The sequence below is a fragment of the Grammomys surdaster genome, unplaced genomic scaffold, assembly GCF_004785775.1.
Source record: "Grammomys surdaster isolate TR1022 unplaced genomic scaffold, NIH_TR_1.0 63, whole genome shotgun sequence".
Lineage (NCBI taxonomy): Eukaryota > Metazoa > Chordata > Mammalia > Rodentia > Muridae > Grammomys > Grammomys surdaster.
In genome coordinates, this window is record NW_021604565.1 from 24,581,140 (window position 1) to 24,606,825 (window position 25,686).

The 25,686-nt window shown below is 33.5% G+C and overlaps 1 protein-coding gene across 3 annotated transcripts in view; it reads right to left on the minus strand.

Annotated features, from left to right (window-relative positions):
• The window catches only part of Csmd3 (CUB and Sushi multiple domains 3), a 1,130,934-nt gene that overhangs the window by 1,029,514 nt on the left and 75,734 nt on the right, over nt 1-25,686 (minus strand). For all 3 annotated transcript variants that reach the window (XM_028765583.1, XM_028765601.1, XM_028765593.1), the window contains exon 2: nt 6,221-6,443. In XM_028765583.1, the coding sequence (XP_028621416.1) occupies nt 6,221-6,443 (223 nt within the window). The remainder of the gene's footprint in view (nt 1-6,220; nt 6,444-25,686) is intronic.

Here is a 25,686-nt window from a genome sequence, read left to right on the forward strand (position 1 = left end):
CACACACAAACACACACACACACACACACACACACACACCAATGCCAACAAAATAACAGGAATCAACAAATATTGGTCAGTGATATCTCTCTATTTTAAAGGTCTCAATTCCTGAATAAAAGAAGACACAGACTAACAGAATGAATGCACAATCAGGACCCGTATTTTACTATATCCAGGAAACACACTACATCATCAAGGATAAAAATATTTTTCATAGGGTAAATGGTTGGAAAAAGTATATACATTACAAGGAAATTAACCTAGGAATTAAGCTTCTATAGGCCTTTTAATAACCAATAAGTAGACTTCAACCAAAAACTTATCAAAGAGATAGGGTATGACACCACATAATCATCAAAGTAAAAATCTACCTCAATTAAATTATAATTCTCATTGTCCATGTCCTAAACAAAAGGTCACCCAAGTTTATAAAAGAAACATTACTTCAGTTTAAGTCATATATTGACTCTCAAATACTGATACTGTAAAGACTGTGATATCGCTATCATACAAAGGTCAGATGATCCAGAAAAAGCTAAACACAAAAATACTCGTGTTACAGAAATTATCAGTCAAAAGGATCTAATAGATATTTATAAAATATTTCAACTAAGCAAACAAACAAACAAAAATATACAATCTATTCTGCACCTCATAGAACTTTCTCCAAAACTGACCATATACTTGGACACAAAGCAAGTCACAATAGATAAAAGAAAATTAAAATAACTTTCTGTATCCTAACAGCTACCATGAATTAAAGTTAGATATCAACAATAATAGGAACAAAAGAAAGTTACAAGCTCATTGAAACTGAACAACTCTCTAAGAAATAAAAACTGCATCAAGAGAAATAAAAAATAAATGAAAGACTTTCTAGAACTCAATGTAAATGAAGTAGTGCTAAGTTAATAGCAACAGTTGTATGCCACAAAAATAATGAAAGAGTTCATAGGAATGGAACAGCACTTGTGAAATCTCTGGAATAGATATAAGTAACCACACCTATAGGCAGTAGACAATAATAAATATTCAAACTGAATTTTGACGTCAATGAAATAGAAACAAAGAGAACAATAAGAAGGAACAATGACACAAAGAGTTGGTTCCAACAAGATGGACAAACCCTTACTCAACCGAACTAAAAAGGAGAGAAAGAATATCCAAATTAAGAAAATCAGAAATGAACAGGAAGTTATAACAACATATATTGAGTCAATCTGTAGAATCATCAGGACATGTATTAAAAACCTGTACTTCACCAAATGGAAAATATAAAAGAAATGTTTAATTTTGTTGACAGGTACCACTTACCAAAGTAAAATCAAGAAAAGACAAACAAGGTAAGTAGAACTATAGCCCCTAAGAAAAGCAATCACTAAAACTCTCAATCAAAAAAATGCCATGGCATGATTGTTTTAGATCAGAATTCTCTAAGAATTTCAAACAAGAGTTAACATAAATGCTGCTTAAATCATTCCAAAATATAAAAACAGAAAAACTGTTTGCATTCATTTTATGAGGCTACAGTTCCTTTCATATTCAAATTACAGGGAAACAATACACAAAAAAGTAAAGTACTACCAACCAATTTCCTTTATAAACATAAATACAAAAATACTCAGTAAAATCTTTTCAAATCAAATCCAAGAACACATCAAAAAGATCATCCACTATGATCTACTAGGCTTCATCTCAGAGATGCAGTGATGATTCAATATATGAAAATCAGTCAATGTAATCCACCACAAGCTGAAAGACAAAAAGAAGGTGGAACAACAACAAAACCACATGATTTTCCCACTAGATATCAAAAGAGCCTTTGAGAGAATTTAATACCCTTTCATTATAAAAATCTTGAAAAGATTAAGGACCTAAACATAATAAAGGCAATTTACAGCAAACCTATAGCCTCAAATTAAGTGGAGATAAACGCAAACCACTTTCACCAAAATCAGAAAGAAGGCAAACTTTCCAAGCTATCTATATATTAAATATAGTACTTGAAGTTTTAGCTAGAGCAATAAGACTTCTGCAGGAAATCAAGGGGATACAAATTGGAAATGAAGAATTCAAAATATCATTATTTACAAATGTTATAATAGTATACCTAAGTGAATTCTACCAGGGAATACCGACAGCTGATAAACACTTTCAACAGAGTAGCTGGATGCAAGATAAACTCAAAAAGAAAAATCAGCAACCCTCCTATGTACAAATGACAAATGACCTGAGAAAAAATCAAGGAAAACACATTTTTCACAATAGCCTCAAATAATATAAAATATCTTGGTGTAACCCTAACCAAGCAAGTGAAAGACTTGTATAGTAAAAACTTCAAGTCTTTGAAGAAAGAAATTTAAGATAACAGAAAATAGAACGATATCCTATGCTCATGAATTAGTAAGGTCAACATGATAAAAATGGTCACCCTAACAAAAGCAATCATCAATTCAATGAAATTCAATACTCCATGTAATACTCATCATTGTTTCAACACAAATCTTTAGATATTGAAAGACAATATCCAACTTTAAATGAAAAATGAAAACAACCAGAATACCTAAAACAATCATGGACAATAAAAGTACTGCTGGAAGACTTAGCAATCTGGATTTCAGTTTGCATTACAGAGGTATAGTAATAAAAACTGCATGGTATTGGCATAAAAAACAGACATTTTGGTCCATGACATAAACTCACAAACATATGGATACCTGATTTTTGCTAAAGTCAGACGTACACACTGGAATAAAAACCTAGCATCTTCAACAAGTGGTCCTGGTCAAACTGGGTGCCTACAGGTAAAAGAATGCAAATAGATAAATCTCTATCAACCTGTACAAAACTCAATTCCAAGGATCAAAGACCTGAAAAGAAAACCTGATATACTGGACCTGATAGAAGATAAAGTCGGGAAATAGAATTCAACAGATTGACACAGGAATCTAGTCTCTGAATAGAAAAATAGGGCTGTAACTAATATCAATAATCAATAATGGAGCCTTGTCAGACTGAAAATCTTCTGTACAGCGAAGGCCATGCCCAATAAGGCAAAGCAATATCCTACATAATAGAGATATAATTTAAAAATATAGAAGTAATCCAAAAAGAAATTCTTAATAGAGGAATCTCAAATAGGTGAGAAACAATTAAAGCAATGATCAATGTTCTTACCTTTCAGAAAAATGTAAATCAAAATTACTTTGAGATTCCATCTTATAACTGTCAGAATTGGGAATTTCAGTAACACAAGTGAGAAGTCATGCTGGCAAACATGTGGAGCAGGGGAATACTCCTCCATTGTTCATGGGTGTGCAAACCTGTATTGCCACTTTTATTACTATAGAATTCAATATGGTCATTCCTCAGAAAGTTTTGAATCTATCTAACTCAAGACCTATCTATAACACTATTGGGCATAATCACAAAAGGATGCTCAATTTTACAAAAGGACACCTGCTCACCATGTTCATATGGCTTCATTCACACTAACTAGAAACTTTAATCCACCTGGATGTACCTCAACAAAAAATTGATAAAGAAAATACAGTACATCTACCTAATAGATTATTATTCAGCTGTTGTGAAAATAGCATCATGAAATGTGCAAACAAATGTATGGAATGAGGAAAAAGCAACCCAAACCCAGAAGAATAAATATGGTGTGTATTCCTTTATAAGACAATATTAGCAATTAATCTAATCTAATGATATCAAAGCTGCAATCTGTAGACCAAGAGAGTTTGGAAAAAGAGGAGTGTCTAGGGGGATGCAGGGATCTCCCTGGGAGGGAAAAGTAAAATAGATTTATGGCAGAGTAGGGACATATGGGTACATGAGTGGGGGAATTAAGTCAAGGGGGAAGATAAGGTGGAGAGAGAAATTATTGGTAAAGGAACTGGGTAGGAACTTTTTTTGAAAACTAGTGCAGTGGAAACTTTTTAGACTCTATTAAATTGTTCCTAATATGAACTTTTGGTAATGGGGTATGGGTCCCTGCTCTGGAGGACGTCCGACGACGATCTTAGGACCAGCCTGGTGCGGTGGTCCGGGCCAAGGGGACAGAGTGCAAGCAGGGAGGGGAGATCGCCTGCCTCCGCTGCTGCCTCTGCTGTCTCCGCTGTCGCTGTCTCCGCTGCTGCCTCCACTGTCGCTGCCTGGTCACTCCCAGGTGCTGCACCTGTCTCTCCACACTGAGCCAGCCCTGGCTGGGCTGATAAGAAGCTGGCTAGCTGGCAAGAAGGCAGCTTGATGTCCCAGGTAGGTTCCGGGAGAGCAGGTCTCTTCCCAAGTGTTATAGCTCTTGTGACAGAAACTCTTGGACACCACGATGATTCTTGCAGACTTTTTCTTCTCCTGAATAGAGCCCTTATATAAGTTTAAGGGTGGGTTAGGGTCTGACAGCAGATAACGCCTACTGGCTTGGTCTGAGAGCTTGGAGATACCTCATCTACATATAGGAGAGCCTGAGGCACTGTTCCTCATGATTGATGGTCATAGACCTCTCTGTGGGAGGGGCTGTGGATCAGGCACCCAGTTGCTTCTCACAGTCCACCGTCCCACAATGGGGGATAGAGTCTCAATTGGCAGGTTACAGTTTCAGTGGTAGAACTAGGTTGCCTTCAATTGAGTGTGTTGTTCAAGAGGCTCCAAGGGAAATCCCCAAATGACAAAGCCTGTTGTTAAGACAACTATAACATATGTATATGTTACATATGTATGATAGCGCTTAGCTTAACCTTTTATGGGGTTGATAACTGTGAAAAGTGGGTCTCTTACTCTTGTGTTTGTATTTGGGAGTCTTTCCCTCTGGTTGAGTTGCTGTGTTCAACTTTAATATGATTTTTTTTGTTTCATCTTCTTATATTTTATTTTGTCATGGTAGGTTGTTATGTCTGATAATGTGTTCTTTCTCAATAAGATATAGAAAACGATTGTATCCAGAAGATAGAGGACTTGGAGAGGTACTGGGAGAAGTATAGGAAGGAGAAACTGTATTTAGGTTATACTATACGAAAAAAAAATCTATTTTCAATTAAAGAAAAAACAAAAATGATCAATGGCAATATGTGAAAGAATGATGAAAGTTTAGAAAGTTAATGCTGAAGAGCTTCTTTTGAAGCAGATAAACAAGAACATAGTGTCTATGATTAGGAACAGTGACAGAGTTACCAAATAATTTTTATCACATTGAAACATGAAAGCATTCTTCAGTGTACAATATTATTTGTTTAGAATATTATAAGATACAAACTAGAAAATCTTGACTATCCATAAGCTCTATATAAACATAGTTAGAATTCTGGGAGGATATGTATATTTTCTGACTTTGCCTTTATTCTAAGTTATAATATTTTTTTAAATTATGACTTTTTCTAAGCTAAAATAGTCTATTGTAAACACAGCATACCTATTTTAAATAACAATCTAAACACCAATTTTAGAAAAATTGAACACTTTTTAATGTTTAGTTGATGAATTTCAAAAATATAAAATCTCAACACTAGTCAGATGGTTCAGCTATTAAGAGTATTGGTCATTCTTGCAGAGGACGTGGCTCCTAGCACCTATATGATAATGCTAGTTCAAGAGTATGTGACACCCTTATCTTGCCTCTGTGCAAGATGTTTATGCATATAGTACACGTACATGCATCCAGGTAAAACATCTATACACATAAATATAAGTTATATTAAAAATTATATATATGAATGTATACATAATTCCTATTGTAAAATCTGAAATGTGAGATTTAACATTGTGCAAAATGTGTTCATCAGTTGTTTAAATATTTTCTGAAATCAATGTATTTCCCCATTACATAAATACTGATTTTAAAGTATTTTTTATAACATAGTATATTCAATTGCACTCACATCTCTGAAAGACACCTTTTACAGTATAATTTTATTTTGTCTTAAGTTATAACTACAATAAAAGAAGCCTTAAGCTAATTAACTTCAAAATCAAACTCCATAATCACTTTAAAGCATCATATTTAACCTTTATCTACCTGTGGAAAAGTCATAATTATTATTATTAGTAAGTCAGACCTATGGAGGAAAATTGATAAATAAATTGTGCGATTTCACATGAATAGTACTTGTTTGCTATAAATTTATTATAACAAATCCTATAATTAGCTTTTTCTGTGAACCAAATAGTTTTACCACGATATATTCTACCTCTAGTGTGCCACTGAAAATTCACTAACCTTGTCCTAAAGTTTGTAGGATGAGGATGTCCATCATATAGAGATAAGTAGTCATATTCCTCTTCTAGTGCAAATGACTGAAAAACAATTTGTATTCTATTTCGTTCTTCTGCTATTATTACCCATGTACAGTTCGCACCATTTGGATATCCATATGGAAAACCAGGGCTTTCTATGGTGCCATTAAGTCCTTTTAAAGTTCCACCACATGTATAAATAAATCCTGCAAAAAAACAGACAAATAGACATTGTTATAGAAAAATTTAAAAACCCACTAGACATTGTGTTTATAAATTTTTAAAATTTTTAAATTTTTTAAATGTTTGGTTTTCTTTAAGGCTAATAGTGATAATAAGCTTTAAATGATGTATTGTGAACTAGATAAATTTTATAAACATGTATGTAACATATATGTACATATGATATATAGTATAAAAAACATAATTATAATTTTCAGACTTAATAATTATAAAGCAGAGTATAAAACTCACCCACTATTTGACTCATTATTCATTGTGATCTAACAAATAAAACCTCCAAATATGTCAAATTTTTCATGTGTTTTTAAATCTAAATCTGGAGTGTTGAAAATTGATTGTAAAATGTCCTATAGGTCTAAAAAGATTAAATCCATCTTTTCTGGCATAACAAGCTTTAAAACAAACTCAGACATACCTATACAGTATTTTAGAAGACTATGCTAACTTCATTAACTTCATTAGAAGAGAAAAATTTGTAAAGTACTGTCTATGTAATTCTTTTAATTTTCAAAACAGTGATATATATATATATATATATATATATATATATATATATATAATTAAACTTGGCCATTTGGTATCAATGATCATAATTTTTGTACGACTTCTGTGAGAGGTCCACGAGGGCATGCCCCTCAGAGGTAATTTGACAGCTTACTATATTTTTGTCTAATTAGTTTGTTTGAATATACAGATCAAGATGCAAAGAGACATGTACAGAAGTGTAGAAGCACAGTTAGAGCCTAGGGTAGATATGAACCAGGTTGCAATGCTAATATCTCATTCTGTGCCTTAAATCACAGCAGCAGCTGTGCTTGCTTGGTGAATCAATTCACCATACAACAGCCCTTTGCTCTAAATTAGCTGACTGTAATGGGTCCGCTCCTAAGAGCCTGTCTCATGGTTGGGTAGATATATACAATACTCTCCTTGATCCTTACTTAGCTGACAAGTCTACCTCTACAGGTCTGTATGTGTTCATGACCTAATCATGAAAAATAAATGAAATTCTTGCTACATTCTTGCTTTTTAAAAAGCTTACCAAGAGTTCAGATCAAGTAGAAGCTTATAAAGTCAATACTTGCCTATATTCATGTATTTTTTGCGAATTCATCAAAAGTCAAATAGAGTATTTTATGATTTTCAAAAGCATATAAATAAATAAATAAATAAATACATAAATAAATAAATATTAAAAGGTCTCGCTCAAATTGCTTCCTGCAGAGCAATTACTTTGAAGCCTTAGGTTAATTAGCTATCACCCATTTCTATTAGTTTTCTGCCTGAACAGTTTCCAATTTGAACTTCATAACAAAATGCAAGCATGAATCCCTTTAGCTACAGTCTGATCTATGGGCTGCTTTTGTATGTTCTCAAGTCACATAATCCTGATGATGACAAAGGGCACACATCTAAAATGTCACTCTCACTATCTGATTCATACCCTACAAATGTTATTTTCTTTAGATAAATGGAGAATTGCACCTGTTTAATTCCCTCCTTTTTTCTAAATTCTTCATTTCTTATTTTTAAGTGGATTAATCATGAAATTATACATAGAAACAAAATATCTTTCTAAAGTTTCGAATAAATGTAATTTAAAATCAGAAAATAGAATTTTACATGTTGAAAATAAATATTACCACTCAATGACCTTGAAGTTTGCCCTGTTACTATTTGCTGTTTTGCATAAATTATTCTAAGAATGTGAACATCTTTGGATTTTACTGCACATTTGATATTTTACAAGATACATTTTAATAAGTATTTATTTTAGTTAGTTAATTCATGCTTTTCTTAAAGATATTTCTGTCCAATCAGGTTTCTATTGATAAATTCATGTGTCTCTTGTTTATTTCTTTTTATAATCATTTGATTACAGTTTAAATGATATACACCTTTCCAGTTACCCCTTCAAAAAGCCTATCCCCCCTACCTTTTGCTTCTATGAGGGTGCTCCTCCACCCATTCAGCCACTCCTGTCTTACTGCTCTAGAGTACACCTACTCTGAAGCATCAAGCAGACCAAGGGACTCCCCTTCGACTAATGTCAGATAAGGCCGTCTTCTGCTTCACAACTATTTGGAGCTATGGGAGGTCTGGTTAGTGGATATTGTTCTTCCTATGAGGTATCAATCCCCTTCTGTTCCTTCAGTCCTTCCCTTAGCTCTTTCACTGTGGTCTCCAGTCTCAGTCTAATGATTGGTTGTGAGTATTTGCATCTGCATTGGTCAGGCTCTGGTAAAATCTCTCAGGGAACAGCCATTTGAGGCTTCTTTCAGCAAGCACTTCTTGGCATCAGCATTAGTGTGGGGTGGATCCTTAGGTGGGGCAGTCTCTGAATGGCCTTTCCTTCAGTCTCTGTTCCAATTTTTGTTCCTGTCTTTCCTTTGGTCAGAAACATTTCTGAGTTAAAATTTTTGAGATGCATGGCTTGCCCCATCCCTCAACTAGCAGGCTTGCATATCTACTGGAGGCAGTATCTAGAGGTGGTATCTCCCTTTTGTTGGGTATTTCAGCTAGCCTCATCACTATTGGGTCCTGTGAGCCTCGAGATTCTCTGGAGACTGGGATTTTCTGTGGCTACCCCCAGTTTTTGTTTCTTATCTTCAATAGGACTACATATATCTCTTCTACTCAATAGAGCAAGTCACAAAATTTGAAATTCAAGCTCTTTGGTGTTTTGCTCATATTTTAATTCCTAATAATTATAGGAGAAATGAGGTGACAGGAAAATTTAGGCACTTACAACAGTGATACTATTACGCTATATCAACAGTGTATCTAAGGCATAATCCTGCCCATGTCTGAAATATTCCTGTAATCACATGGAGTTTCCTAACAGAATGTGTCATAACCTCTAATTTGTATCTTACTCTCAGATGGTCAGAAAATCAATAGGGAGCATAGGAAAAGGAGGATGTTAATCAGAAGTGATCACTCAGGAAATCACAGAAGCACATGGAAACTATGGTAGCAATAATTTCTACTACTAGTATATGTTCATCGTATTACAAATGGCACAGAGAATACATATTTTGCTGTTCGGGATTTGTAACCAAGTTTAAAAACCAAATGAAAATGTCGATTTAGGATAAGAAAGCTTTTGCTTGCCTTTCTAAATCACTGCTATGTGCTTTCTGAATCAATGTAATAGAATGAATAATACATTCATTTATTCACTTTATGAACAAAAGTTGCATAAACATCCTTATCTCTCTTTGACACACTTATCTAGAAATGTTGATAAAGTTTCACTCATCATATAGTCTATTATATTAAATACCTCCCCATTTTCTTAGAAAAACAACATAATATATTGACTCAGAGATGTATTTCTAAAATTACATTCTGGTTATCATACTGTTTCTTCTATAACAAGAACTTGTCGTAAATTTTAAACAAGAAAAAATATGAAAATCTTCTATCAAGATCATCCAGTCTTTATGATTCTTCAAGTAATTTAATATTGTTTCATCTTCACAAAATTCTTAAGACCTCACACACACACAGAGAGAGAGAGAGAGAGAGAGAGAGAGAGAGAGAGAGAGGGAGAGAGGGAGGGAGGGAGGGAGGGAGGGAGGGAGAGAGAGATCTGCCTCTTGTTATCTTGTTTGTTTGTTTGTTTTTTAAGATTTTGAGACATGGTCTTACCATGTAGCTAAAAATCATGTTCTTAATATCACTCTGTATATTATGTTGGTCTTAATTTCAAAACTTCCACCACAGTCATTGATATTATAGTTGTATAAGTATGTCTTATGTATGTGTCATTATTATCTGAAAACTATAGTACTATAAAACAGATTAATGGAATAGCTGGATTGCTAATTCATAGAAATTACCAAGTGTAATTATATATAAACTATTATGCACATTGACTTCTGAATTTGGTTTCAGATCCTTATTCTCAGAGGAAATATGCCTGAAGAGTTCAGATAGTAAATTTTGCCAGGTTTAAAACACATTCCAAATTTATAGACATGACATTTCAAGGATTTTGCCTTCAAACCTTTTGATATTTGAGTCAGTTTACCTTTATATATTACAGAAAAAGATCTATGAGCAACTGATTAAAATATGCTTTTAGTCACAGAAATGTATGTAAACCTTAAAGGACAAAAATTTGCTTATGAAATACTTATGTTTTAAAGCGTTAGAAAGGATGAAATGAATTTCATTTATTATATTTAGGGTTTTCCAACTATTCTAAGATTTCCCATTGCTCCAAAAGTTTATGTAGAATACTAACTTTTATATGAACTTATAAAAAGAAAGTAAAGGAGCCAACAAGATGGTTTAGTGTATCAGGGCACTTGCCTCCAAGTCTAATGGAATGAATTTGATTCTACACTGTACATGGAAGAAAGAGAGAAGGTGCTCATATAGACAACTTTTAACCCTAACCCTCCAATCATGTTCTAATTAAACTGTGCACTGGAACATGTGTCCACATACATACATACATATATACATACATATGTACATCAAATGAATAATTAGGATGTTACTTTACTACTAATAATTATTATAAAATATATTAATCAATTAAAATATTAAATAGATAAATAATTAGATTATTTTATGGTTAAAGTTATAATAAAGTTCTTTAAGTATAATTTGCAAATGGAACATTTTTACAATTTCATTTCATTATTCAATTAGACATATTACTGTGAAAATTTTATGGATAATTTATTGTTTAATATAAATAAACTCAGAAGAAAAACATAGTAATAGACCTTTCTGAATGAAATGTATTATACTTGAGATCAATTTGAAATACAAGAAATGGATCCTGTTTCTCACCCATAAAATTATCAATCTATCCATTTTTTAATAATTGTGACACATAAAAAATGAGTAGTTTTAAAATAATAATGAAAAAATCAACTTCTAATAGCACAGCCTATGCAACGCAAACTACTTCCATTCTTGGCTTTGTACTTGGCTTTCAAACTTAGCATCCTTGCAACCATCTGAATAATATTATACTTAAAAGAAGGACAAAAAGTTATCTGTACAACAAACTCCCCTTCCACACAAATATTCTCAATATTGTACCTGTGTTACAATTGCCCAGAAATCTATTTTCAATATTATTAGGCATGATCATACAATACATTACTTTCTCAGTTATCGAAATTATCATATGTTTAAATATGTTTAAATCTTTATTCCTTTGACCAATTGTCAAAAGAAAATAGTTAACAATACAATTGTCTAAGTTACAAAATAAAGTAATATAGACAAGAATCTCGTCAATGCCTAAAAGCAAGACCTGGGAGAAAGTTGTTCATTGCTGATTTTGAGACACTCTTAAAACATTTGAGGATTTGGGTGTCTCCTGGCCCAAATGCACAATGAGGAAAGAACTGAACTATCTCTGATTTCTCAACTGAGGACAATTTAGGTTCCAGCTCAAAGAACTGGAAGCTAATATAGACTTCTAAGTTTTTATGATGCTGAAAGTATACCCAAATGCATATGCAGAATGTTGTGATAAAAAGAAGAACGCAATGGTTTGAGACATTTGAAGAAAATATCTGACATAAATTGTCCATCATGAAGTTAATTGATTATGGGCTTCATAGCTATTCTTTTGAAAAGACAAACTTTTATCCAACAAAATAACAAACACCATAGCAACAGTAAATAACTCAAAAGAAATATATGTACACAATCTACATTCAAGGAAAGTGAGTTTATGATTCTCCTCTCCCCAAAAAATACATTGAGCACTTATAACATTATTTTTTTCTGAAAAATAATTAATTCTGTTATGACATTGGGTATGAAATCTCTCTCTTAACTAAACAGCTACTGTCAATTTATAGTTGGCTGATAGACGAAAATTGGTTTTACACCATCCATGAATACTTTTTTTGGGTTTTTGAAGCCAGAAAAATTCAGTAGGCTGGGAAAGTGGAGTGGGCCTGGGAGGAATGAAGAGAAGCAATCAAACGTGATGCCAGCTCACTGAATGCAACTCTCTAAGAGATATTAATGATAAGCAAAACATATAGTAACTTTAATGCTGTGGTGGAATGTACTTCTATTCCCATGAGTAGGGATGCTTGAAAGAATTGCTAGAAAACAGACAGCAATGATATAAAATGAGCATGTGTCTCAAATCAAACCAACCTCAAACAACAAGAAAACCTGAACTAACAAAAACAACAAAGCATGTCAAATAAATATTTTGTTTAGTAACTGAAGAAAAGAGAAAAAAGAGACTTCAATCTAAGCAAAGTTCCGTAAAAATAGTAAGGAAGAGAAATAAACAAAATAGAAACAAAATGGCTGGGCAGTGATGGCTCACGCATTTAATCCCAACACTTGGGAGGCAGAGGCTGGCCAATTTCTGAGTTTGAGGCCAGCCTGGTCTACAGAGTGAGTTCCAGGACAGCCAGGGCTACACAGAGATACCCTGTGTAAAAAAAAAAAAATTAATAAAATGAAGAATTGGTTATTTAAAAACATCAATAAAATAATACAATTTTACCTGGAAAAATTAAATGTGGTCAAAACCAATAAAATAAATGCTGATCTACAACAAGATAAAACAAAACCCACAGAAATATATAGGGTAGTTAAGCCCATTTTTGAATGATTATACACCAACAAATTTGGCAACTTTGAAGGAATGAACCAATTCCTGGTCACATAAACCTTAGCAAAAATAGGCTCATGGAGAAACAGGAAATCCAACAGAAAATGCAGCAATAATTACAATTTCCCACTTATAAACATAGATTCATAGTTAAATTTTATAGAAATTTTCAGAAAAATCTTATGTCAATTAATCTCTAATTACCTAATATATTAAAGTAGATAGAGTTCAGCATGATCTGGACATTAAAATCAATCAAAAAGTCAAGCACAATTTGCTACTGAACGTAGCTACAAAAATCAACAAAAGAGTAACAAAAACAGACTCTCCAAGCAAATAGAATAATATAGAATCCAGTAAATGAGATCTATGCTGAAGCTACAAGTATGTGTGAGTATAATGCATAAATCAGTAAGAATAAATATATCATATTAACAGCAATTCCATATTCTGTCAATACTGATGCCAGAGATTGAAACATATTTTACTTTTTATAGTAAATTTATAATATTGAAAAATACAGACTTATAACTTCCTGAATAAAACAAGGGCATTTACATTATAAATATAACCATATCTTCTGGTATTTAAGCTACCATTTGTTATATTTAATTATATATATGATTATATACTTAATTGCATATATTCTAAATTATATGCATGGAACATCTAGAAGATGCTATAATTGTTTCAATCACTGAACGTCCATTTGTATTCAGTCTCATAATTATTCTTTCACCATTCATTCTGTCATACTAGGTTGACTTTTTCTTGCAACTGAAGTTATTTCTCAGTATTGATTTTATTTTTCCCCAAAATATATTTATTTGCTTTATTTGGTTGAAAAATTAAAACAAGCAAACAAAAAAACCACCACACTCTACTACCCAGCCCCTTCATTATGATAGAAATCTTGTCCCAATGAAACCTACTGCTTCGGCTCCCTGAAGGGGAGCCACTCTCCACTGAAGAATTTTTAGTCTTTGTAAAGCTATTCCATACAAGATATGCTTCAGCCTACCTTATTTTAATGCTAAAAAGAATCATATATAAATTATAATATGATAACCAGCTGAACTCCTTTTCAAACAAAACACAGTTCCAGAGAACACAAACTGTTCAAGGCATACTCATTGAAGGGCTGTAATATGTATTTACTTTTCATTTCATTTATGAGTGGGTTTTATGTATCCTGGCATGCTTTGAACTTACTTTGTAGTCAAAGATACCAATCTACTAATTGTCCTTCCTCGTTCCTTTCCCTCTCCCACATGATAAAGTTTGCAACTTAATAGTATCCAGTAAGCTTTAAAGCTTAATATATTATACATAAACAAATCCTATGTTATATATCATAAGCTATAACAGGAGTCTCTGAAGACATTATAATTACTCTTGAAGAAATAAGGAATTATTAAATTTTCAGCTGTTTTCTGAAAAGTTAAACTGATTCCACATTTTACTTCGATTCTGTTCATATCAGATAAACACTCTTTAGTTTTAATGTAATTGCCAATATTATTCAAGTGCCATTCTTGCTCCCACATGTACTAGTTTTAGTAGAGTATTGGAATATTCTAGATTATACTTCATTTCTCATACATATTCTACATACAATTTTATATGTCCCAAATACCCATTCCTTTTCTGCTTAGTAGAAGAAAATAGACACTCCTTTTCTGAATTTATTGGCTCTTTATATTAAACATCTGTGTGAATTTGTGTCTGTTTAGCCTGAGGTAATCTAGAATATTCACTATCTTCAATAAAGAGAAATATAAGTCTGTAGAAGAGCCAAAACATTTCCAGTGGCATTTAAAAGATCTAATGGATTCACTGCAAGATTTTTACAAAAGTTGCCGGTCTTAAATAAGCAATAGTAAAAAGATTTTCAGTCAGACTCCAGACTGCTTTGGAAACCAGAGCCAGTAAGCACTTCACTACAATGCCACATAGTAAGAACAACATTCTCATTGCTTCCAAGGTTCAATTCACTTGAATTTTTTAAAAATATAGATTATTCCTGCAAATAAATAGCCGTGTTGATAATTATGAAATCTAAATTATTTCAAAAGTACCAACAGCAAGGTTAAAAATGTTAATCAGTACACTACATAAAGGTTAAGGTCAAAAAAATTCCAATAAAAATATAAAAATATTTTGCAATAAAAATATATTGTTAGTTGTTCTGATGAATTGTAGAAGAAACACTGAACAAGTATAATTTGTTTAGTTTTGATGTTCTGCATGCAAATAATATATTGCATTGGAAAAGGGAATCCGTATTCAGTTTTTTAAACTGATTTATTTATTTATTTTACATCTCGATTTCAGCCCTTTCCCTCCAGTCCCCCCACCTTGCACACAGTCCCTTCCCCATATCCCATCTCCTTCTCCTCTGACAAGGGGGAGTCTTCCCCAGGATACCAACCAACCCTGGCACAAGTCACTGCGGGACTCGTCACATACTCTTCCACTGAGTCCAGAAAAGGCAGCGCAGTTAGCAGAACAGGATCCACGGGCAGGCAACAGATTCAGGGACAGCCCCCTCCCCACATTCCAGTTGTTGAGGCACTCACAAGAAGACCAAACTGCACATCTGCTACATGCGTGCTAGGGACCTAGGTCCAGCTCATGTATGCTCTTTGGTTGGTTGTTTAGCCTCTGGGACGCCTTATTGAAGTCCTAAATTTTGAGAAATTATGGATTTCCTAAGAAATGACAACAGATTTTATCACACATATGTACTGCATAGGTGAAACAGAGGAAGTTTTTAAGTAATAAATCAATATAATACTTATTTTCATGTTTTTCTCTCATGAATACCATAACCTCTTGAATTTTAGCCACTAAAATGAAAATGAATTACAATCAATTCCACTTTGTAAAAATTAGGTGTCCTGAACTCATGTAAGTACAATAGTTTGGAATAATTTTTTAATCTCCATGATACTGCATTCTTTTAATAACGTGTGTGTGTGGGAGGGGATATATATCCAATATTAATTAGTGAAAATAAAAGAGGTGATGTATTTGAAAGAAAGTGAGGAAGGGCATATGGGAAAGTTTGCTGGGAGGAAAGTGAAGGAGAAAAATGTTATAATTATATATAATCTCAAAAATAAAAAAGTAATAATTCCCACAGACTGATGAGCACGTTTTACTAACTATTCTTTTCTTAGTACATTCCTTTTGTCTTTAAATGAATATGTGATCATACGTGCCTTCTCAACGCCGTTAGTGGCATAATTTAAGATCTGGGTATACATGAAGCTGGGTCTAAGTACTTATCATTAGGGAGTTCTGTGAAGTATCCAGCCTGTTCAAGCCATCCACGAGGGCTACATTTAAGTTTGACAAGTCTTGTGTCCACCAACAGTGCCTCCTGCCATGCTCACAGAACTCTATAAAACATACCTATAATTATTTATTCTTTTAAATTTAGAACAATTTGGACAATCTGGCTTTGAAACTTTCTTCTGTATTTTCACGTATTCCAGCTATTGAATATTTATACTATCTATAAAATCGTCACACTTTCTAAATTATATTGACCAATTTTTATGTACATAGAGTAAGAAATTGTGTTGAATTGCATTTGCATATAGCATTCACATTGCCTGAATGATTATGCTAATTTAAAATGGTACAGCATTCTAAGTTGAAAATACCTATATTTTGAGCATTGTTTTTCCAATCTAAATACATCTACCTCCTTTTTTCTGTTTCTTGCTCTTGTAAGATGCTGGCCCATGAAGATATCTCTTCAGATATGGCTTTCTGCTGTCGTAAACCTTCATGCAATGTAAGATAGGGCCAGAAATATAAAGGAAGAAGAATAAATATAACATTCAGAGGAAAGATCGATCACTGTTCTTAAATCTGACCATGAACATACTCATTGTGTTTGATGTGCAAGCTTACTCTAAAATTCTAAAAATAAGCAAAAGCCCTAAATGTAATGAGCAGTCTACTAGTAAAGACCTCTAAGTGTTGTGCTGAATTTAAAACCCCTATATGTCTACACCCTTTGCTTCTTCAAGGCAAATGTGTTGTTTCATGTTTAATTTATTTGTCCTTAATTAAAAAAGACAAAGGCCTCACGATGAGATTTGGTTCTGTTAATTCAAGCATTTACAAATAATGATTCCTTTAATCTTCTCCATATCCCTGTGAGGTATATGCTATAGTCTAAATTTTCGGTTAATACAACAGAAAGAGAAAAAAATTAATTACAAGAAATGGGGTATATTATATAGGTACCAACTAACAGAGAAGGATTTTAATACATATATGCACTCTTGCATTTAGTTTCACACAGTTTCATTTCTTTTCACTTACTAAGCTCTATTCCTAACAGTCTTCTATTGTTGTTTAAGGATTCTTCTGCCTTTCTCTTCATTTCCTAGCCATAGCATAAGATGAATATCTTTGAAATAAATTCTACAGAGGTGGTTCAAAGGTCAATTAAAAATGGTGTATCAACAATCTTCTTTAAATATTACATAATATTTCAAATGTTATTCTCTTATTGTGATATAAGTCATATACAAATTTCAAGATAATAGATTTTTTTAAATATGAATACTCATATTTTGCCCAATATCATTCCTAAAATAAGATAACATTAGACTTTATTCTGTGCCTTCTATATTTTCACCTTATCTGTTGTAAAAAGCTTAGCTAATTCCATTTAACCTAAATATTTATCAATGTCATGTATGTGTGGATGTGTATGTATGTATGTATGTATGTATGTATGTATGTATGTATGTGTGTGTGTATCTGTCTGGCTGTATAGATCATAATTCAACCTCTGCTATTTCAGTGAATCAGGATCTTGTATGTTTAGCAAATCTGAATGGCCAATAAGATTCCGAGTTCCTTCTGCCTCTACTTCCAGGGGATTGGGAATACATATGTGCACATCTGCCACCCTTTATTTGGTAGCTGTTGATTGGATTTAACTGTTCCTGCCTATGTAGGTTGCATTTAGCCAGATGAGCCTTTTCCACAGATCTTCAATGTCCCATTTCTAATCAAATATTAAAAATTTTTAAAAAGTCTATGAGGAATATGTTAGAAAATCATCCCCATAGTGCATCAAATTATAAAATGATTTAAAATAGTAGGAAAATACATATTGCTGTTATGATGTTCAAATATGTTGTTTTGGCGAATATAAACAATTATCCTTCCATGCTTCCCTTATAGGCAACTGACAACTGTGGGAGACAAATAATTGTGTAAATAAACCACTAAGATCTTGTAGTTCCTGACACTTATCTTGCTTTCCTTTGTTTATAAAGGACATATTGTGGTTTCTAACGCTTATTTTGCTTTCCTTCATTTATAAAGGACATAATATACTTCGGGTAATGATACCTCAATCACTACACTAGAGGGTCTTATGAACTTAATCACTCATTTCCCGACTCGTTCAAAAACCTAAAGTAAAAGGTAATCTCCCTGTCATGTTTTATTTGAAAACCTCTACATAAAATTAAATAAATAAACCTTTGAAAGGAAGCACTAGCCTGTAAAGAGCAGCAAAAATATTTCTATACAAATAAAGAAGTTAAACATGTTTCATGGCTATATCCTAACTTATCTTCGTTTTTGACACTTATATTTCTTAGTACAGCAGCAATAATGTGATTTTTTTTCTCTTTTGTATTGTTGTTCCATACATCTTATCCTAGTGCCAATAATAACTGCTGTGGTTATTATTTCCTTCCACACCTCTACGGCTTTTGCCTTGGGCCTGGAGTCACTATTTATTTGAGAAGAAAGGGTATATTGAAAGACTTATAAGGTGAAAAATCAAAGTTTTTGTGGTTTTGGAAAGTTGAGGTTAGAATCCTTTGGCACATAAGAAAACAAATCACAGATACTCCTAAATTCTCTCCAAGGCATTCTTTCTTGCAGTGTTGGAAAGCAATAGTGTGAGTGACAGCTACGATGACATTATCGTTTAGGGGACACAGTTCTCTTGGTGATATTATGCAGAGAAATTGAGGAGGTGGAAGATAAATTGTCATTGAATAGGTTTTCATACTACTGACGGTGTAATTTAGTTTAACAGTAGTGACAGTCCAGCTTGAACCTGCTGACAGATGGCTGCTGGCAAAAAAGATATGGTTGAGACTGTCACGATACAAGCATTCATGTTAGCTGAACAACGATTTTTTTTAAAAAAAGAGCATTTCAAAGGATCGTGAAAATAAAGAGAAATGATATTTAGCACTCATATTTTATGAAGCATATCTAAGTGCTTCTAGTAGGATAGATGCTGACTGAGGGAGACAGCATATTATTGTAGGGGTGAGTGACTCCAAGAAAGAATGAATCTTTAAAAATGAGTTTTGGTTAGTGTTTGCTGGGATGCTAAAAGTCTAAGGATACTCAGAGAAAAGGGCAAAGCTGCCGGATTAAGAGTAATCGAAAAACACCAACAGCTCCAGTACTTAAGTAGAAAATAGAACAAATGGGGTAGTTTTTATAGGCCATGACCAAGATTTGCACTTTGTAAACTCCTGATAGCTCCATTGGGATCTTGATCAATCTTCAGGAGTTTGAAGGTGATTATTAGACAATGCCCATAAGAATTTTCTTTTAAATATTTTACTATGCATCATAGAATGTTAAGGTATCTACAGTTGTTATACTCATTTTATAGAAACTAAAATGCAACCAAGGGAGATTATATAATATGTCAAATTACATTGATTCATATAAGTATTACTATATAACAAACAGGAATATTCAACTCAAAACCTTGCAGGGACACATCTAGTACAGCTTATTTGACAAGGACAAATTCTGATAGTAAACTATTCTATGGTATAAAACTTTGGGAATTAGTAACGATAAATAGAAACCCATTGATTATTAGCAATAATTATGAACTCTAGAGATTAAGCAAGTGTGTGTGGGATATTGGAAGAAAGGGTATTTATATACAAAGTGTTTTCATTTTTATTTAAAACTGTTTGTTTTCTGTACACACAAAACATCTTATTGACCAGAGAAAATTAGAAAATAACTGTTCCCAAACATGGTTTGGGAATTTTGGTTTCTTTGTTTTGTTTCCCTAAATTTTGATACACTAAAATCCATCTTCTTATCTTCTTCCATATCATACAGAATTTTCCACAGCTTCATTAGTAAAAATGCACTGATTTTAAGATGCCATTAGACAGTATGAAACAATATGTTAGTTATTGAATTCTGTCTCTCTCTGTCAGGTACTTCTCAGTTTTCAATAAACTGCAACTTTGATCTTGTACAGCATTGCAGATTTGCCAAAAGTTCCAAAGTATCTTTTTCATTTTTTTGTAAGTAGGAGCAAACAGCATTCAGTGCCTCGATGTGCTATGGTGTTTATTAAAAAGTTCACAAGAACACCAGACACATATATCAATTGAAACTATTCTCTATATACTCCTTTCTCTAAGTATCCTACCTAAAAATGTATGCCTATGTTATGGATTCTTTAAAGCTTTAAATAATGATGATCTTTAATCTTTCATCATTTCTGAAACAACTCCAACTACTAGTGTCTGACACTAAACAAGAGTATGTACCGAATAGTGCTTAAATAATTCCATTTACAGTTTTATTTTATAAAATATTATACTATAAACAGATTATTCTTTCTACTTGAAATGCATATAAAATGAATGTCTTACCACAAACAAGACACTAACTCATGAATTTTTATCATCACCGTTAGAGATAAAGAAGATACAATAAGTGGCACAGATGTTGAATACTTTTGTAAAACTACATAAACCATAGTGTAGCTATGACTTGCAGAATAACAGCTTGCAAAATAAAAATCTTTATATACTTAAATATTTTTTTCTAACAAATAGCTTAGTTCAAAATCAAGTGCATGGTTTCACATGGCATTAAGTCCATTTTTTTTTCTTGAAAACAGCTACCCTCTAGAGAAAATAGAAAATCTACACTCAAACATAATCATAAAGTATGCTACATCCCATAATACAATATAATATTTTCTCCAAATAGTTCAACTCATAGCTTTGTGCTTATGATATTCTTGCCAGTAAGTAGTGAAATCTATTTATCCTCTTATAATCTGGGCAGTATGTATGATTCCCTAGAATGAAAAAGAGTTGTAATGTAAATCAATTCTTTTGCCTAGCGCATGAGAAGACAAGTAGTTTAGCTTCAGGTTAGAAGCCGAGGCTGCCATGAGTGAAACTTAACCACTTGTCAAGAAAGCAGTAGGTGACAACAACTACTATTATATCTATGCAAGATGATACCTAGAGCATGAAGTAAAAGATTTTCAGTGTTGCAGTCGCTATTGATGTCCCAAGTTAAAAACATTCTCGTGGTTGACTACAGTGTTTAAGAGCAAGAAAATCCACTCAGCTGAACAAAAATAGAATTTTTATACAAATTTACATGTCATTGTCTATGTATTCATTTTAACTTTGATACTATTATAAAATTACATCATTTCTCCTTCACTTCCTTCAAATCTTTCCATATTCCCTCCATACTCTCTTTAAATGAATGATGTCTTTTATCATTAATAGTTTTTATGCATATATACACATCTTAAATTTAATAAAATATAGAAGCTGATCAGATACCATATAATAAATCACTTTATTTAAAGCTTTCTAGGCTTTTGCTGCCTTACTAGAAAGATAGAAATTATTTGGACTCTTCTGATTTCTCCTAATGACCCTCATTGGTTATGCATTGCCTTTATTCGTTTCTGACATTTAACTTGCAGGTAGACCCATGTTCATGGTTTATATTTTTCTGTATATTTCAGTTAGTACCAGAATAAATGTACCAACTACTGTATGCATTTCTTGATTTCACATATCTATGTTATTTTTTATTCAGAAGTCATGCCTTCTCTTTCCATTATGTCCACACTCCTCTCAGACTGAAGCTGCATCCTCTCCTTTATTGCCTTCCTATCCTTAGTTAAAAACTCTGTATAATTTTAAAACAGACAAGTGATTCTGGTTCCATTTGACTTACACTTTTCTGTACTCATGTCTCACCCATTTGCTCTACCTTTAAATTATACTAGCGTTAGAGAAATCTACACGTTGGAGTACTCACACACTCCATTAGTGTGCAAGCTGAGTGCTGGAGGGCAGCTTTTACTTCCTTAACCCAGACACAGCTCAGAGACCAAAATACTAGAAAACATACTGTTTCTTGTATGTGTGAGTCAATATCAGATGAAATAGAAAATGCATGTGAGAGTACATTATAAAGTTTGAACTACATGAAGTTCTGGGCAAATATTATTATTGTGATTCCTCCATAGCAGGCGATAAGAAAAAGAAAATAAGGCTTACAAAAGTGAAGGTAAAATCAAAGTTTTTAATTAATAAAAGTGAGGAAAAGGGGGGGGGAGATTATTTTAATTATGAAAGAAGCTTTTCTTTGCTTACTTAATAAATACAGAAATTATTTCATATTGTTCATTTGCAGAGAGTAAATTAATGATCATTTATAATTTGATCATGATAGCTTTAAAAGTGATTTAATACACAGCAATAGCATGAGAAAAATTACTTATTCCTTTAAATTAAGCAATATTTCTCATAATCATAAAATTGAATTTATCATCAATATAAATCAGCAGCTGTGAATTGTTATTTAAACACTGGACATTATACAAAGTACTCTGTAGAAATTATCTATTTTTAGTGTTAGCAAAACCTAAGGAGATTAACTTCTCCTTTTTACAAATGGAAATTTAAATTTATTCATGCTAACATCGGTAATATCTAATAGAGTCATAGTCTTGTTTTAGGTTTAATATCCTGAATTTTCATTACCAAAGAAAATGAACAGAGGAAACAAATTTAGAAATTCTGAAATCTTGGTTCCTTTTCCTTTCACTATTTGACTAAAGTAGTTTAAGAGAGGAAGAATTTATTCCATCTGAAAGTCTCAGGTTACAGTGTATCATAGTGAGGAAGTCAAGGCAGCAAGGGGTTGAAAAAGTGCTCGTATGACATTCACACACAAACTAGAGCTATAGATGTATGTGTGCTATTATTCTACTTGGCTTCTCTACTCTGTGCAGCCCAGACTCTGCTGTACATTATGTTGCCACTCACAGTGGGTAGATAGTCCTACCCTACAGGTGATTTATAAGCCCTTTCATAGGTGAGTCCAGTTTTCATGTGTTTGACAACACTAGCTATCACAACATTTTAAAAAGACAAATACTACTTTCTCAAATTTTTGTAATGGTTTTTATTAGTTTAAATGTATTTATTAAATTACTTTATTTATTTACATCCAAATTTTGTCAATCTGCCCAGTCCTCCCTCCCAGATTTTTTCATCCCATTCCCCCTCCTTTTTGCCTCCGAGAGTGTACTCACCCATCCACCCACCCCTTTACAGACCACCCACCAGCATCCCCCTTCCCTGGGACATCAAGTTTCTACAGGATTATGCAATCCCCTCCCACTGAGGCCATACAAGGCAGTCTTTGGTGCATATATGTAGTGGTGGTGGTGGGGAAACAGACCAGCCCATGTATGATCTTTAGGTGGCTAAGACTCTGGGAGCTCTGGGAGCGTAGGGGGAGTCCAGGTCACTTAATACTGTTGTTCTTCCTCTGGGATTGCCATCCCTGTCAGTTCCTTCAACCCTTCTCCTAACTCTTTCATAGACCTCAGGCCAATGTTTGGCTGTAAGTGTCTGCATCTGTCTCAGTCAGTTGCTGGTAAAGCCTTTCAGAGAACAGCTATGCTAGGTTCTTTTTTGCAAGCACAATATGACATCAGTAATAGTGGCAGGGTTTGATGTCTGTGAATGAGATGGATCCTAACTTGGGCAGGTCACAAGATGCCCTTTCCTTCAGTTTCTACTGCATGTTTGTCTCTTCATTTCCTTTAAACAGGAACAATTCTCAGTCAAAAAATTTGAAGATGGGTGGGTGGCCCCATGTCTCAAGTAAGGGTCCTGAGTAAGGTAATCGGACCAGAAAGGACATGTATGGTATGTACTCACTAGTAAGTGGATATTAGCCAAAACATACAGAATACCTATGATACAAATTACAGACCAGATGAAGTTTAAAAGAAGGAAGGACCAAGTAAGGATGCTTCAATTCCCCTTAGAAGGAAGAACAAAAATCATAGGAGGCACAGGGAGAGCCAGACCTAGTGGGAGAGGGGAGGAGGAGTGGATCAATTTGGAAAAGGGAAGCAGGATCAGGTATGGGAAGAGACAGAAGAGAAGCCCTAGAGGATCAGGAGAATGAATGGAAATATGTGGCTGCAGGAGTGGTAGTGGAGTGGGGAACATCTAGAAAGTCTCAGAAACCTGGGATATCAAGGCTCCCAGGACTCAATGGGGATGACCTTAGCTGAAATACCCAACAGTGGGGAGATGGAACCAGAAGAGGGTTTTATTATTATTAAAGCAACCTCAAACCTATTTTCCTGTGGGTTGAATTTAGTTATAATTCCCATGAGTATGCCACACTTTAAAACTCATTATTGAGAAATAATGTTCCTATAGTACTTAATGGTCACTGCTTACAATTAAATAGAGGTCTCACTGAATTGTACATATAATCTTAGAAACTATTAAATTTACATATGAAATTAGTGTACAAGTCTTCAGGAGTACTATTAGACATCACAGGACACCCTAGGTTTAGCATTAATGTTCTCTTATAAGACGGAAACTACATATGAAAGGTCAAGTTAAGATCATCAGAAAATGGAATTATTCTTTCTCTCACAAACCAAATAAAACCTAGCAACTTCAAGAGATGAATATTATTATAAAGGATCAGACATAGTGTTTTAAAAACTCAAATTAGCGACTGAGATTGAAAAAAAAAACAATACGTAAAACAATGGAAGGAAGGAACATTTAGCAGTTTTTTCTGCATTAAAAGACTCCTTTCTGAAAGAAGACCAAGGAAGTTAACAAAGTTCACTGGAAGTTTACTAGTAAACAGCTCACGGGTTTCAGGAAGCTTCTGAAACTTAAATAAACATGAGGCTCCTCCCCAAAGCTTACAAGAGCAACAGTTTCTCAGAAGAGACTCTTTTACCAGCTGATCTGTTTACAATCCAGGCAGGTAATTCTAGGGATGCATCTTTCTTGAGTTGTGGAGCATGCTGTGCTAAGTTTTTGGTTGCTGCATCCGTTTTTGAGTTATCTATGTTTTTATAAGCAAACCTTTACCCTTACATGAGTAAGTAACCCTTATAAACTCAATGGTTCACTAAGTTGGCCTTGAGTGGAATCCATTCCTTTGTCTGTGGTTGGTGCCCTATCTAAGATGAATGGACTTTATTCACATCACAGGAAATGTTACACATCAGGAAATGTTACCCATCACAAGGGAAACCGAATTCTGCATATATACAATGAGAACTTTCTTTTTTTTGCTGTTTTGTTTTATTTTGTTTTTGTTTTTTTTGGTTTTTGTTTTTGTTTTGTTTTTTCCAGACAGTGTGTAGCCCTGGCTGTGCTGGAACTCACTTTGTAAAACAGGCTGAACTCGAATGCAGATTTGCCTCCTGAGTAGTAGAATTAAGGTATGTCCTGCTGCCA